This window comes from Buceros rhinoceros, unplaced genomic scaffold, assembly GCF_000710305.1.
Source record: "Buceros rhinoceros silvestris isolate BGI_N320 unplaced genomic scaffold, ASM71030v1 scaffold19066, whole genome shotgun sequence".
Classification (NCBI taxonomy): Eukaryota; Metazoa; Chordata; class Aves; order Bucerotiformes; family Bucerotidae; genus Buceros; species Buceros rhinoceros.
Genome location: NW_010417327.1, coordinates 86,632 through 102,416, shown reverse-complemented (window position 1 = coordinate 102,416; position 15,785 = coordinate 86,632). Strand labels below are relative to the sequence as shown.

At 40.6% G+C, this 15,785-nt stretch overlaps 1 protein-coding gene across 8 annotated transcripts in view; it reads left to right on the top strand.

The window, feature by feature from the left end:
• The first annotated feature begins 9,182 nt into the window (after positions 1 to 9,182).
• Positions 9,183 to 15,785, top strand: part of MBNL2 (muscleblind-like splicing regulator 2) — a 70,085-nt gene continuing 63,482 nt past the window's right edge. For 7 of the 8 annotated variants that reach the window (XM_010138180.1, XM_010138179.1, XM_010138178.1 and 4 more), the window contains exon 1: positions 9,183 to 9,746. In XM_010138180.1, the coding sequence (XP_010136482.1) occupies positions 9,573 to 9,746 (174 nt within the window). In that variant the 5' untranslated portion in view covers positions 9,183 to 9,572. The remainder of the gene's footprint in view (positions 9,747 to 15,785) is intronic. The other variant, XM_010138174.1, reaches the window with a different exon arrangement.

Genomic DNA, 15,785 nt, shown 5'->3' with positions numbered 1-15,785 from the left:
CTTTTAGTGGAAAATTTCAGCTTCTGTCAATATAAAACATTTGCTCTCTGAAATGTTAGCATACCAATATTTTTAAAAAAAAAAAACCACCTCAAGCTAAATTGCCTTTGAAGGTACTTGGTAACAATCCACTACTCTATAGGTGACTTTAAAGTTAGGTTGCTGTTCTGTCTTTCTAACTGCTGTAAAATATAAAGCATTCTGACATAGACGCTTTATCTGGCTTTGCACTGTGTCCCATGAGATACATAAGAAGTAAAGCACTTGCGTATGTTCTGCTTCATGAGGATTTCTTTTGTTGCGCAAATAAATAAAACTGTTATTGTGTGTTGCATGCACACTACTAATGGGGAGAGAGAGGGGAATTGTATCCTTGTGATAAAATGGACTCTGATGAAGGCTTGCTTGGGTAACCCTCTGAGAAGTCAAGATGGTACGGAGGTTTTTTTCTTTTCTCTGCCAGAAGCACTTGCCCGTTGTGATTTGTTGCTGCTTCCAGAACCTGTTTAAGATGGTTTTGAAATGCTCCAGGTCTGGCAGAACATGATCGGAGTGTCCCTCTTGGGCTTCTTTGGGCAGTCTTGGGTTTTGCTCCTTCTCTGTTGGATTGCTGAGAAAGCATTGCTTCTGGCAATGCTCCTAGGTGATGCAGCTTGGGGTACAGAAGAAGGAGTCTTGGTGTTTCTTCCTATTCTGGTAGGTTTTAAAAATGCTTTTTTTCAAGGTCTGTTTTTGCTGGAGGGAAAACCTGTGTTCTTTATTCTAGTTTAACCCATTCAGGGGTAATAAAAAGCCAGTAACAACATAGATTTGCTTAAGGGGTTTTGTAATCGGTCATTTTACTCTCCAGCTCCATTTGCTCTTTTCACATCTTTGTAAATCTCCAAAGTCCTGAAGTATTTCCTTCCATATCCATGCTTGCTTTCTGGATAGTCTAGGCTTTTGTCAACATTTGTGAAAACCAATCAGACTCCCTCTTGGTATCCTACTTTCCACAGACATGATGAAACACACTTCTGACAGAGCAGCAATCAAAAAGAGAGTGGGCAAATCCATGGAAGAAAAATCCGGTGACACCTATTAAATACAAAGACATCAGTTACAGGTTGCTGGGAGAAGATTCATGGAAATTATCGCACTCTGCCTGCCCTTGTTTTGCACTCTTCGGTATACATCTGGTATTGACTGTTGTTAGAGATCGGATTTTGGGAGAGATGCACTTTTTGGCTGACCTGCTAAAAGTCATCCTTGTGTACTTTGTTATCCTGTTCTCAGGTAAAATGTAACGGAGAAAAACAGTGCAGAAATGCAGGTATTTTATCTCAGAGCAGTGATGCTGCTTGTGTTTTGCACAGGGAATCTGTTCGGCAGAGTGGGTTTAGTGCTTAAGAGGTGGTTGGAATTAATAGCATTAGGTAGTGCTCTTTCTGCCCTTGCCTAGGGAGCTTTGTTTGGATGTGCCATGCACCTTCCCAGAGTTGGGTGATTTGTTGGACTGTGTTATTAATAATGCTGTTGGCAGCCTTAAACATGTTTCAGTTTGCAAATTCAACATATCAATTTACATAGAGTCCTTGGTTTATTCAGACCTATCCTTGTCTTTCAGTGCAGAGGAATGCTGTTTGTCACGTAAACAAATACCTTCTTGGCTTAGTGCAAAACCGGAGTAGAGAAAACAGAAAATTGGGAACAGTCTGAGCTCTTTTCAGTTGTGCTCCTGTGTAACAACATGTTATCAGTCCTTTGGCAGGTGAGAACAGACATTTGATCATGCGTTCCCTCTATGCCAGTCCGTAAAAAAATTTCGCAGTTAGATAAACATGCTTTTCTAGAAATATTTTTACAGTTATAAAAAAAATAGGTACAATGCATATCTGCAGGTTGGGATGAGTAGAAGCTCCTAGTGCGTTGGGGTACCCTTCCCTGGGGAATTGGATTTGACTAATAGCTATTACATGGTGCACTCTGCCAAAAGCAAAACATTTGTGTCCACAAGAAGCCAAGCGATAACGTCATTGCTGCCAGGGATGATTAACTCTGCTCACAGAGGCACAGAAACAGGAATTGCTTTTGCTGTCCTGTCAAGGTGGGAGCAGAATTTTGTGTATGAAATTCATGCACCTAGAGGATAAAATCAGGTTTCTTTGAACTTAGAAACAAGAAATGTTTAAGTTACAGACTGTGAGACAAGGTACAAACCAAGAAAAGAGCTGAAGGTTAAGTGGAGTGGGATGAGTATCGTTGTATTGAAAAAAAAAAAGTTTGCTAGAAGAAGAAAAAATGTTTTCTGCAATTGCATTTTAACTGAAGCACAATGAGCATTAGTTTTATCAGCATGACTCCAAAGCACTTTGATGTTAGAAAATACTCTTGTGGGCTTCAGTCGTCTACAGACTTAAAGTTCAGCAGAAATGTTTCATGGTCCATTAGCAAAGTAGTACAGTGGATTGCTGAAAAGGTCCCAGGCTGTGTCTGTTGTTTCACAGTCAGTGGCACACCTTCCTCCTCACCTGCTTCCCTGGGGACAAAGGACATTAGTGTTACTGTATTATAAAGCTAGCTTCAAAGTGAACTGGCAGGTTTTAATAAGAAGCTCGTTGCCCTACTGTCAAGAGAGTGGGACATACTGAAAAGCCTGAACTGGGCACATTAGTGATCTTGACAAGAAGAATATGGCTCATTTAGCAAAACTGATATTCAGAGGTCATGCTCAATTTAAATAAAACATACTGGAGTTTTCTAACTTGTCCCTGGACTTCCCTTGGCTTAACTAAAATAGGATTGACTCTGAATAGAGTGTTCGTATGAATTACAGGTGACAAGTGTTCTTCCCTGGCTGTATAGCAGGGAAAGAGAGCTGTTGCAAGAGTTATCTCCAAGTCAAACAAATAAAATAAATAATGACTCTTTTGTAAGTCAGGACACTTCTGACTTCAGCAGAGTTCAGGTGGAATTAATAGTGGAACCAGGATGAGAATTTTAGTGGTTTTGGCTCCCAGCCACCTGGTCACACTAGTGGGCTGCTCCTCTGATAGGGCAGTTCTGGCTTCTTCCTCATTTCAGCAATGCCGGTTTGCTCAATGCCAAATGGAAACTGCTTAACATCTTAAAGTGGAAAAAATCCTTAAAATGTTTAAAGAAACGTTCATAAGTTTCATTTGAAAATTGTAGAAACAAATGCATTCATCACGTTCTACTAGAATTGAATGTTTTTTCTTAAAAGAGTTAGGGTGGCAGAAAAGTTTTCCATTCACATTTGCCGTCAGAGAAAGGATGATCCTTCATGGAAGTCTGTCTTGTTTTCTCCTGTTTCTTGAATACAGGGAATGTGATTTCTCTATGACTTCACAACAGTTTGGAAGAGAGCCAGAAGCCTGACTTTGGTTTTAATGGTGTAATTGTACTGAGCTATGGAAAGACATTACTAAACTCTGCTGTACATTGCCCAGTCTTAGTAGGTATCTAGTATTAGGTTACATATCAAAAATAGGAATGTTAGGAAGTGGTTCAAGAGGATAATACGAAGCTGGCATAGTACTTGCTGGTGATACTTCTGTGCTGTTGCATCACTTTCTGTTCCCGTTTCCTAATCTGGTGGGCTGATGGAGTGAGAAGAGCCTATCCACCACGTGAAAATCTCTTGCATGTTCTCTCTTTAAGAATGTAATTTATTCAAATGTGATTAATGAGCATGCTGATTGCCACGTTATTTGTCTGTAAAATTACTTCCCTTTTTGTTTCTTCATTCATGTTAGCATCTTTTGACGTAAGATCCTCTCTGTATTGCTTAGGGGGGGATTTTGCACAGTGAGGCTTAATTTAGCATGTGATGACTGAGAGTCAGTCTTGCTTTCCGGGGACAGGGATCACATCCTGTGGGATACAGCATCGTAATTACAGGAGCTTCCATCAAGGAGCCAGACCTGCTGCAGGTGGGGTTCAGGAGAGGGAGCAGTACTGCAGCCTGTGTCTTCACGCCCTGTCATGCCTGCTCTGCTCTTACTCTGTCAGGTGTGGGGCATGGGCAGATGGGCATGTCTTGGTTGAGCTGGCCAGCACACATGACAATAGGATTCTTTATGCTGCTGTGTTGGCTTTATTCTGTACCTGGAGAGGCAGATCGTAACGGATCCAGCTTTAGCCTAGGATTAAGCTGCAGCCTTGCTTTCCTCATCAGGGAGTCTGAGGGAGGGCAAGAGAAAACAGCACTGGGGAGTCAAGGAAGTGGCAGGCAGATGGAATTGAAAGCGGTGCGTGCTGGAGTGTGTTCGTGGAGTTGCAGTGGTCCTTCAGTTTGCAGCTTCTCTTTGATTTGAAGACCTTGAATGCTGTTTAAAGCACAAACAATGGGGAGAGGGAGGAAGACATTTAAGCGAATGTAACAGTGAGGTTTAGTTGAAAAACTGGAGCAAAGTTCCACCATCTTCTGGACTAAAGCACCTGCCAATGTCTCCTAAACACGTGGCTGTGCCCTGAGTGCTCTTGAAAACAAAAAGGGTGCCTTGCCAGGATTTGGATGCCTTTTTCTGGCCTTAAGGGTGAGGGTTCAGTAGTTGTCAGTCTTTGAATATCTGTATTTCCGTTGTGAATATTCAAGATACTTACTCGATCTGGTTATAGAAGGATCCCTATTAGATTCATACAGGCAATCTTTCGACTAGTCTTTGGCTACAAACGTAGTGGACAGCAAATCAAGTTCCCTTTACAACTGTGGTTCCTTTTTGAAGGAACACACTGCTTGTCAGTAGTCTGAAGATGCATCTGTAGAGTGGGGTATGTTGGTTACTCCTTATGTTTGGATGTCATGGGATGTCCTGGACATGTGAGAATTGTTGTATTTTGTCCCAGATTGCCTGTCCTAGGTAAAATCACTGATTTGAAACTAGTAAGTCCAGGCTGAAAGGAGTGGCTAAACCAAGGGTATTATCTCTTATAAATTAGTTTATCTCAATAAACAAATAGGACAAATAGGAACATCATGAGAATCTAAATTAAGGTAATATGTGGTTAAGACGTTGCTGGTTTGTAAACTTGTGTTGTGGAGTGTGAAGCCAGTGATGCTTACAGTTAACCATGTCGCAGGGTAGAGAGCCTGTTTCCTGCTGCTTAGAACTTCCAGACAGAGCTTCATTTTAACCTGAAATTCTTTGTGCCTGGTGTCTACTGCAGGGTCATTGTTTTGATTCTTTGTAAAAAGATTCCTGAAGTGAATTTAGGACAGCGGATGTGATTTTCTAGAAGACTTTGTGTTTACGTGTAAGTGAATAAAAGTTGTGGTAGCAACCTGCTTTGGGTCAAGGGCTTAAAACTGGACAGTACAGTTTGCCTGGGATTAGAGCTGTGAATTTGGTCCTCTTGAAAGCGTTCCCACATTTGGCTAGGTTAACAGTCTCTCTCTGAAGAGTTGCAGCATATGCCTGCTGGGTTTGAAAACTAAATTCCCAAGACATTCTTTTGGTATTTGAGTATCCAGCAGGTCAATTTTGGTGACTGTAGATAAGTCCTGAAGGGGACTTCTATCCCTTTGAAAAGAGGGATCTAAAGCTGAATAGTTTTTACAAATACCTGTCCATAAATTTATTCCACTTAGCCTACAAAAACTGCATTTTTAGATGCACATTCTAGATTAATTCAATTGGTTCAAGTGTGCAAGAGGCTGAAAATAAACAGCAATAGTTGTAAAAACCCAAACAAAATTAGTTCTTTCATACTTACCATGTTGAGTGCTTTCTTAAGCTGAAGTAAAAGTATTTTGCAAATCAGTTATCAATGTGTAAGTTTTGATAGTTTTTTAGGTACAGTGGGGAGTGTAGGCTTGAGTTGGTATCATTAATGACAATAACAAAACAACTAAAAGCCCCCAAGCAAACCAAAAAGTAACCATTCTACATGTATAAGGGACCCTGTTAGTGCCGAGGGCTCTAGGCTGGTTAGATCCAGTTGGTTTTTGCAGAACATCTATCTTTGGCTGACACGTTAGGACAAAAGATAGAAGTTAGATGTAGTGGAAAGAAGAGCAAAGTTCATGTTTGCTAAAGGCCCTGCTGTTCCCCATGGGTGTGTTTTGCAGCACATAAGGCCAGGGTGGGCTGTGATGTTAGTAATGGCCTGTAGCCTGGAAGCATGTTTTTGAGAATTATTGCTGTTACTGTATTTTCACCTGTAAATCCCATGTTTCTTTTCCCTCATTTACTTCCCTCTGTTTGCTTAAACCGCTAGATTTTTCCCTGTAACCGTAGTATCTTTTGCTTTCCTCCTAAAATTCCTTCTTGCCCTTCTCTTTTCCCAGTGTTCACATCCTCCCTCCACGTTTCCCATGAAGTCTCTCCCTTCTTTCCTCTTTCATAACCAGCCATTTCAGTTTCCTACCTTCCACTCCCACTTTTTCCTTGTTTTGAGCTCTTTCCTCATATTTTGAACTCTACTTTCCTTGGTTCCTTACATATTTTTTTCCCCCTGATTTTTCTTTCCTCTCATTTCTCCTTGTACTGCTTTCCTCTCATGTTCAGGCTTTCCAGGCAGCATCTCTTCCTTTGCACTTTTGGTGCAGGTGATGGGCAGAGGAGATGTGGCAGCTGCCTAGAATGTGGTCAAGACCACATAGGCCGTGTAAGTGGTGGGGATGAATCACTCCAAATTCTTCTGTCCTTACCTTGATTGCACCTGGCTTCCACTGCAGGCATGGCCACCTTTAGAAATGTCTGGGATCTGTCTCTCCTAAGCGTGCATCAGTAGAAACTGCTGGAACACTTCATGGCTTTTGAGAAATCAGATTGTGGTGTTGTTATTGACAAGTAGCGTATTTTTGAGACGAACGTTTTGTACTTCCCATTCTTTAGAAAAAGTTAATGTAATAAGATGACAGGAATTAGGATGATGCTGTTATTTTGCTCCTTTTTACCCTCTACTTTCCAAACACGTTTTCGTATTAGTTCTTGTTGCAGTCTCAAGAATCTTGTATGTGTTTCTGGTTTGTTTATTTTTTTTAAAACCGTGGCTACTGCTGTTTATATACTCTGTGCTGTTGGCTTTGCTGCCATGTGCAATGTCTAGTTTTCTTCAGTCTTAACACCTACTACTTGAGAACGACTTCATCAATGTTAGTAGTATATAGCCTCGCAGAGTATTACTTACTACTTGTGACTTTCAGTAGTGTGTGGTATAACATTTACCCTTTTCACAAAATTTCTGTCTCCTACATCTATTACTGAAAACCGTTACTGAACTGAAATGGGTGGCTCTAGGGAGAATACTTCCTCTTTTACATTTAGCCAGCCCACCAAGCTGTCTCCTCAGTAAGTTCTTGTGGAGAGGCTCTCCTTGTCTTTACCCCTTGCTTTCCTTTTCATCAGTTATTAGTATTTTCTCACCTCTTTGTGTGTTTTCAGCTTAACCTCACTCTTCATTGATGCTGTGGGATGACATTGACGGAATATTTAATTTGAGGAATATATAACTCATGTGTTGTACTATACTGCAATTGTGTAGAATTATTTTAAAATGTGCTAGATTTGTTGCAACTCGTTATTTTTGATAACCAGGTAAAGCTAGCTAAGTACCATCCAGACCCCTCTTGTTGCATCTTGGAACTGAAACTGAATTTTTTGACAATTAGTATTGCATTGCTGTTATTCATGCTAGCAGTAGAAAACTTTGGAGTAGGTATCAGTCACATAGTAAACCCCTTTCTGGTACCATTATTAAGTAATAGAAAAGCCTTTTGATGTGAAGACTTGGAAGTCAGAACTGGGATCTGTTCCTGAAACGGTGTGTGAGTAATTCTTACTTGCGTTGCTAACAATACTGACTTCAATTAAATCAGATGAAACCAAGCATAGAATGGTAATTATTCGGGCTTGGGAAAGCTGACAGTGTTTTTAGAGCTATTTTTATTCATGCTTTTGAAAACCTCACTTATTCCAGTCCATCCCTCTTTATTCTTGCACAGAAATAATTCATCAACTGTTTCTGGCTGGTATCTGCAAAGTAAAAGTTGTGTTCCTTTGAAGCTGAATAGAAGGAAACATCATGTCTGTGGTTTCACTGCATAAAATACAGTAATTTATTTTAAAATGTTTATAATATCTAACCCTTTGATTTTCAGATCTGTTTATCTGTAAAATATCCTGAGTATTTTACAGTCCCCAAATAACTTAAGTTCCATATTTGGGTCTTAGATTTTGATACTGAACCATGTATTTGTAAAGGTACATGAAAGCTAATTTAATCAAAGGAAAATTTAGATAAAGACTGCTTCATATTAGAAAGAACTCATTAGAGGAGGTTGACTTAGTTGTGAGCTCTTTCATGAAGCCTTTATGAAACAGCCTTTAGCTTAAGAGGGAAAGTAACTCTTTATGGAATACTAAAGGGTTTTTTTCCCCTGTAATTTTGGAATGACAATTTTTTGTTTCATTTTATTTTCCTTGAGAAACAGGAAGAGTGACAAAAAAATCTGAACAGAATACTTCCATCCTCATTTTCTAAGGAAGAAAAAAATCAATAAGTAACAGCCTGTAATGTCGTAACACAATCTAAAGGGTCAAGTGATAAATTAAAGGAAACGGGTTCTTGTATATTGTTTTGGAAACTAAACACATTGAATTGTTTCACAACCAGCATGGCTAATTATTGTGTCTGCCACATTCATCTATTTAAATCATTCCCAACTTTTGGATTGCTGCCTAGAATATTACTGCAATATGTGTTTCAACTAGTTATTCCCTTGTCACGTGTAACTTCATGAAGAAGGCTGATTTTGTTTGGAAAAAAGAATTACAAATGAGCATTGGCAGTATGTTTATAATACCTGATAAAAAAAGGGATGGTCTTTTGTAATGTTGATTTGAATGAGTTACATGTGAACTGATACTGTATTTGTTTTGTCAGGTCAGTGACTTAAAAAGTGCCTTTGTCAAGTCACTTTTATGAGCGAGGACTGCTACGCTTGTGTTCTCACAACCCCGTCTTTGCCAGCCAGACATTGCCTTCACCTTACAACTGGCAGAAGATACCTCAGCTGCCTCCATTTGCCAATTTGTTGATGGGAAACTGAAAGCAGAAAAAGAGAAAGAAGACTTATTCCTGGAACATGAACCAATGACTGCATTGCTTTTCTTGTGTAATCAATACCAGCAAGCAGCCGTCAGAGAACTACTATTCTATCAAGGAGTGCCATTGCATTGAAGGACTTTGGCTTAGGATCGGTGTATCTGTGATACAATCAGCAAGTCCACGTGTTTTACAGACAGAAATGCAACTGAGCATGGTTTTTCCCAGCCAAAAGTCTACAACTGGGACTTAATGATTGATGAGTGACTGCTTGCTGATAAACTTTCTCTGTTTATTCTGCTTTGTGTGCATTGGACATCCTTAATCATCCCCCACTTTTTTTTTTTTTAACTTTCTTTTAAATTGGAATTGAAATAATTTTTTCTGGTTGTGTTTTTTGTTGTTTTTTTTTTTGTTGTTGTTGTTGTTTTTCTCTCCCTTCCCTTTGTCATTAGTTTTGGAAGTTTCTTCAGCATAATTCACTTGAGAGCAATTTACAAATTCAAAATCAGCTTTTCATCATGGCTTTGAATGTTGCTCCTGTGAGAGATACAAAATGGCTAACATTAGAAGTGTGCAGACAATTTCAGAGGGGAACTTGTTCACGCTCTGATGAAGAATGCAAATTTGCACACCCGCCTAAAAGCTGCCAGGTTGAAAATGGAAGAGTTATTGCCTGCTTTGATTCCTTAAAGGTAAGGAAAAAAAAATTTACGCGTGTGGTGAAAATAATACTACTTTGTACTGAAAGCAAGATGTGAAATGATGAGTTACAACTAAACCAGTTTAATCAGAAAGTAATTTGTTCTTTGTAAGTTGTATATTAATGCAAATGTTATTAGTCATAACTTTTATCTGTTGAAACTTTTAAGATTTCTTTCTAAGGATTTTGATTTCCAGTGTCAGTATGATGTTTACAAAAGTTACGTGTGACTGTGGGGTACAGGATTGCTTAGAGCTGGTGGGACAATTGTATTCTCCTGAGTACGATTTATGAATTTGCATGGGTTTATGGCAAATGAAAATACATGGTGGCACAGTACTAACCCGTGACCAGAGTCCTAATGAAACAAATCATATGTAAAGAGTGCAGATTCTCTATTCAAAAATAATCAACAGAAGTAAGAAAAGTCTATCCATTACTTCAATTTTGACACAACAGGTTGTTAACCCTTGGTGTTGGGGACTCTCAGATAAATTAATAGCATTGATAATTACATGTATGAATGGTGCAGATAGCAGTGTAAGTTGAGAACAGAGTGAAGGGATTCTCTCCTTTGGAGGATATTTAGCAGTTACGCTGTTAGGCCATCAACTTCTTCTGACTTCCTAATGACATCAGGCACAGTTTAGAAAACTATTTTTAAAGTTCTGTGAAAATACTTTGTGTACTGCATAAAGGAAGATTAATGATCTCGTGGGATTTGGGGAGTACACAGTGTTTTGTGCGATGGTAGATTTCTGTTCTCATGTCAACAGAACAAAAAGGCTAATTTAATATAAATAATTAAAAGGGCAAAATTGAGCATTTCAGATTTTACTTTGAAAATTTTAGTTGCGGCTTTGTCTTTGGCATAGGAGAATGTCTTGTCTTGCTTTTTAAATTTAGCTCTGTAGATCAAAATTTTGGTTGCTCACCAAGAACGCTCTTACTGTGAAAACATCAGTGTGAATGAGAAGAAAATTTGGTGTTATTTGAAAATGTTAATTTCTTTTCATTATAACTTTTCTTTGGTGCAGTGCCAAGATAGTGTGCTAGGCATCTCTCTTCTGGGTTTTCTCAATTCTTCTCTTCTTTTGAAGATTTGGAAGAAAACAACTCAGGGGAAATGTTCGTGAGGGGGTTACATTCTATATATCCTGGAAGCCAGAAGAGCACCTTTAGAGTCATGGCAATATGTCTTTGAGTGCTGTTAATGACCTTAATCCATGGATTACTGTGTGATAAACTGTAACAGCTTCTTTGTAGATGTTCGTGTATATTGGTTTTCTGCCAATGGGGTGATTTTTTTTTTTTCCAACAGGCAAGCTAGTGCCTGCAACAAATGGACAATAATCAGCTTTTATGAAAAATAAGTGAGTCAGTAGCAATTTTTTTAAACACAATTCTTAACAATTGTAAAGACTCAGGGCTGTGGCTGGGAGGCTGAGGGCAGGCAGCAGGGCTCTGTTACCCCTGGGCTGGCAGGGCAGTGTGTTTGCAGTGCAAGAGGTGCCGCTGCCACTCCATCATCCTGGCTGAAGCGGTGGTGTGCCTGTCCTCGCTGCCCGAGGACAGCATCACTCTCCCTGACAGCATCGGGTGCTCACAGCAGAGTTGCCAGCTATTTGAGCTGGAGACTTTTGTGCAGGGATGCTTATCACCCATGAATTGAAACTGGAGTCACAGCCTAAGCTAGTAATACTATGAGGAGACATCCTGAGGGATCACTGTGGATAACTTACTGACAACCAGCATCATTGCGCAGTGGAGAGACATCCAAAACCATGTGAAAAAAGGTCGTCAAAGCAAACAGGCGTATTTTGTCCTAATGGAGGAGGTCATCTGCTCCGAGGGGCCAGCTTGCTCCAGCCAAGCTCTCGTAGCTGAAGTAGTGCTGCTCCATCCCACTGCCCATCATCATGCTCTTCTCACCTGGTAGAAGGGAACATGCCCTTGGGCATCCTGTCTTGAGATTATACCAAGAAGTGAGATTGTGGCCTGGAGCAGCAGAGGTGGAGATACAGGTTTCTTCCTGCCAGCTCTGCTGCAGGTAGAGGGAAGTCTGATGATGGGATGACATCGTCTTTGACTGCAGCTCCTTGCTGCTGAATGTGAGTTGGAGCAGTGCATTTCGGCTTGATGTCTGATCCCGCAGTGCATCAAAAGCTGTTGGACATCACTGCAAGTGCATGGTTCTTGGCTGTATCAGCTGGTATCCTTGCAGCCTTTATCTCTGTTATTCAGAAGAGTGTTTGTAAATTGCCGTATGTACAGCAAGAATGTGCCTGGTTAGCTCAAGTTTGCTTATACTGCTGGTTGAGGGACTTAATGTCATTAGTCACGTCAATCTATTTGATGCATAGCTTTCTGAAATACTGGAGTTAACCATACAGTTTCAGAATAAGGCTTTGGCACTCAACAAAAAGGATAATTTTTCATGTAAATAAACAAACAGAACAGTCTAGAACTATAGATGAAAATCAGAATTTAATTAAAAAAAACAAGCGCTGTTTTCCTTGCTGAACACTGAACCACACTTTAATGCAGGCAATTATTTAAAGTTTATTTATATAATATCTAGAGCTTTGGGCACTTAGTGTTTTAACTGTCTTGGTTTGGTGTACCTGCTGTAAAAATAAATGATAGTGAGTGTGTTAAGGCTCTTTGAATAAACATCTTCCTACCCAGAGAAGACAGAGGTTTTTTTTTTAGTCTCAGATTGAGGTATGTGTTACATTTACGTGGTGCCTGGTAGTTACTGCTGCTCCCTAAGAAATCAAACACAAAATACAGCGCTCTGAGACAGGCTCTCCTTTACATGCTGCTTGATCAAAAGAGCCACTGTTTTGGGAAGGGCATGCACTCTTCTGCATGCTTTTTTCCACATTTCCAGGGTAGAAAAGGAAGCTGGTATCAGTATCCATCAGCTGGATCAGACTGCCAAAGCACCAGTATGGAGCTACAGGAGAGAGTCCAGCAAAGGGCCGCAAAACTGATGAAGGGTCTGGAGCATCCCTCCTGTGAGTAAAGGCTGACAGAGCTGTGACTGTTCAGCACAGAGAAGAGAAAACTCGGGAATCTCATGATTCTATATAAGTATCTTAAGGGAGGGTGCAAAGAAGACAGAGCCAGGGTCTTCTTAGTGGTGCCTGGTGACAGGACCAGAGGCAACGTGCACAAGCTGGAACACAGGAGGTTCCCTCTGAACATCAGGAAACACTTTTCACAGTGAGGGTGACTGAGCACTGGCAGAGGTTGCCCAGGGAGGTTGTGGAGTTTCCATCCTTGGTGATACTCAAAAGCGCTTTCAACATAGTCCTTGGGCAGCCAGCTCTATGTGGCCCTGCTTGCGCAGGTGGTTGGACCAGATGACATTCCAACTTCATTCATCCTGTGATTGTGTGACCAGAAGCATCTTCACACTGACTTGCCCGTAGCCTCAGCATTGTTCTAAGCTAACAACGGCTGGTGTTGGAACTGAAGGGAAATAATCCTAGCCAGGGATACATGCTGTGCCATATCGTCCTTTGTGCTCCTACCACTGTCTTTGTGATAGCATGGTGCACCAGGATGGGAAATTGATTGTGGTTAAACCAAAATTGTAGTTGCTGCTGACAGAAGAGGGAGGGGCTGTGTGGCACCAGTAGAGCACTGGGTTGTTTCTGCAGGTGATAGCACTGTGGCCTTAGGCCAAGCTTCTGGAGTAACATGATTGCATCAGAATCCAAATTTCCCTGTATTAAAGAAGTGTATTTGTAGATCTGTTGGTTCCAAGTAAAAGGTCAATAGAATTTAACGGACCCTGTTTGCTTTTAACTCAAAAGGGAATTTTGGCTCTAAATACCTGTCCTTGACTTTAAACCGGGCAGAAGTTGCAGCAGCAACCCATTGGATTGATTACAGTTTTGAGGATCTGAAGTGCTCACTGTTGAAGACTGTCTGGGCTCTGAATATCCTTATTCTGTGAGATGCTGCAGGCTAGACAGAAATAGCTAAAGACTAATGAGCCTGGTTCAGATTCAGGTCAGAAACTTGCTGATTTCAAGCCAGGTTCTGCTTATTGGGCTTCTGAGATGCAGCTCAGCGCTTCTTTCTCACTCTTTGCCAGAAGGCAGACAGACCCTGGTTTGTCCTGAGCAGGGCATTTTGGGGTGTTACTAGAGTGTAGGTGGATCATTCCTGTGCACCTGATGGACAGTGGGTACAGCAGTCGTCCAGATGCATGTTCATTAGCCAGTGAAAATCACCTCAAGTGACAGGGCTTCTTCCAGCAGAAGCTCTTCTGTGACTCAGCTAGCTGGCGTGGCCACATGGGCACACCCAAAATGTACCCGGCAAGCGGCCTCAGTGAGCTTAATGTGAAGATGAAAGTGTCTCTGAGCTAATCTGTTTGATGAGGAAGGTGGAGGATGCTGAGGAAGCACTCCCAGAGCCGAGTCTACAGCCTTTAACCCTCCCAAAACCTTTTTGGAGCCCTAACAGGCTCCCTCTTGCAGTGTTTGTGCAGCGGGAAGCGTCTGTGAAGAGGCCTGTCGAACTGGGAAGTTTGAATTTCAGGAACTGTTTATATTTTTATATTTCTTACTGGGTTCAAGTAGCTCAATTTAAAAGCAAAGAACCTGGATATATAACACTTAATATATCACCTTTAGATCCCTCCAGGTTTGGCACTATAAGCAAACCCGTTTTCAGGGCTTTTTTGTCCTGGTGGTAGTAAAGAACAAAATCCTTTCAAAGGAATATTCCGTATATGGTATAGTGTCTGAAGACAAGAACACACAAAGCTTTGCTGTATTTGAGCTGGAATTAAAAAAACCCAACAACATTAAAATGACTGGTGATGTCTAGGAGTAGGAGAGGGGAAAAACTTGACAGGTAAGAAAATACGATTATGTGCATTTTGCTGGGAGTTGTCTCCTGTGTTTGCAGGTAAGTCTGGGTTTTAAATTCTGTGTTATTTCTCCACTCAAATTTATATTCTTTCTGCAGGTCAGCTACTAGAAGAATATGTTGTCTAAGCTAATACAGGTAACAGGAGGTATCTTGAAGATACTGTCATTGCAAGTTTTATGGTGGTAACAAAACAAAAGGTTCTTCAGGGCTACAGATGGCTTTTTCTGTATTTTTTGTCTATTTACTAATGTCTAAACACTTCGAACTGTTCTATTTACTGAGCCAGCAGACTAGTGTGAACTGTTCATTTGCATTTTCATGAGAGCCTTTTAAGAATATGCCTATCTGGTCTCATTTGACATCACAGAATAAAAGGTAGTTGAAAGTTGTACACAGAGACCTGTTTACCGAGTTAAAAGGTTCCAGGAAAATAGAAGAAATTTTAGGAACATTCACTTTGAAATATCTGGAACTGAAAAGAATCTGTTTAAGATGGCCTCAGCTTTATTTAGGAAAAGGAAACAAAAGTCTTTGTAAAAGTGAGCAGGCTGTTTGTAAGAGAGTGAGCTCAGAGCTGGGATGCATTAGGTAGTCATTTGCTTTCCTGTGTGTGTGGTTGGGGTTTTTTTGTTGTTTGGTTGGGGGTTTTTTTGCCCCCATAAATCTAGTGAGCAAAGGATTATCTTTACTTTATAAAATTTGTAATTCACTCTTAATGAAGGAACTGCTTTGCTTTTTTTTTTTTTTTTTGTAGCTCTCTAAATGTTTTACAAATGTCAAGGGCTTGGGATCATCTCATGCTTTGAAGTAGATGATACCTGCTGTTACTGGGCAGATGGGGCAGTCTGGACAGACTGTAGATGAGCACCATATGCAGAGGGGATTGGCTAGTTTTGTCTGTATTAGAAGGCATTTAAATGGGTGTTTATAGTGTCCTAGCTGGCTAAATTTTTGCCCATCTCTTGGTTATGTGATGTGACTCTGTTCACAGACAAGGTGATTTCAAGGGCTGTGCCTGCAGCTGGTGAGAAAGAATGACTGAAATGGGCAAACTCATTTCTCCTGTGCGACAGAGTGGCTTATTCCTTCTGGGCACGTGAATTTTGCCTGCTTTACTGCAGTGACCCGATTTCAGCAG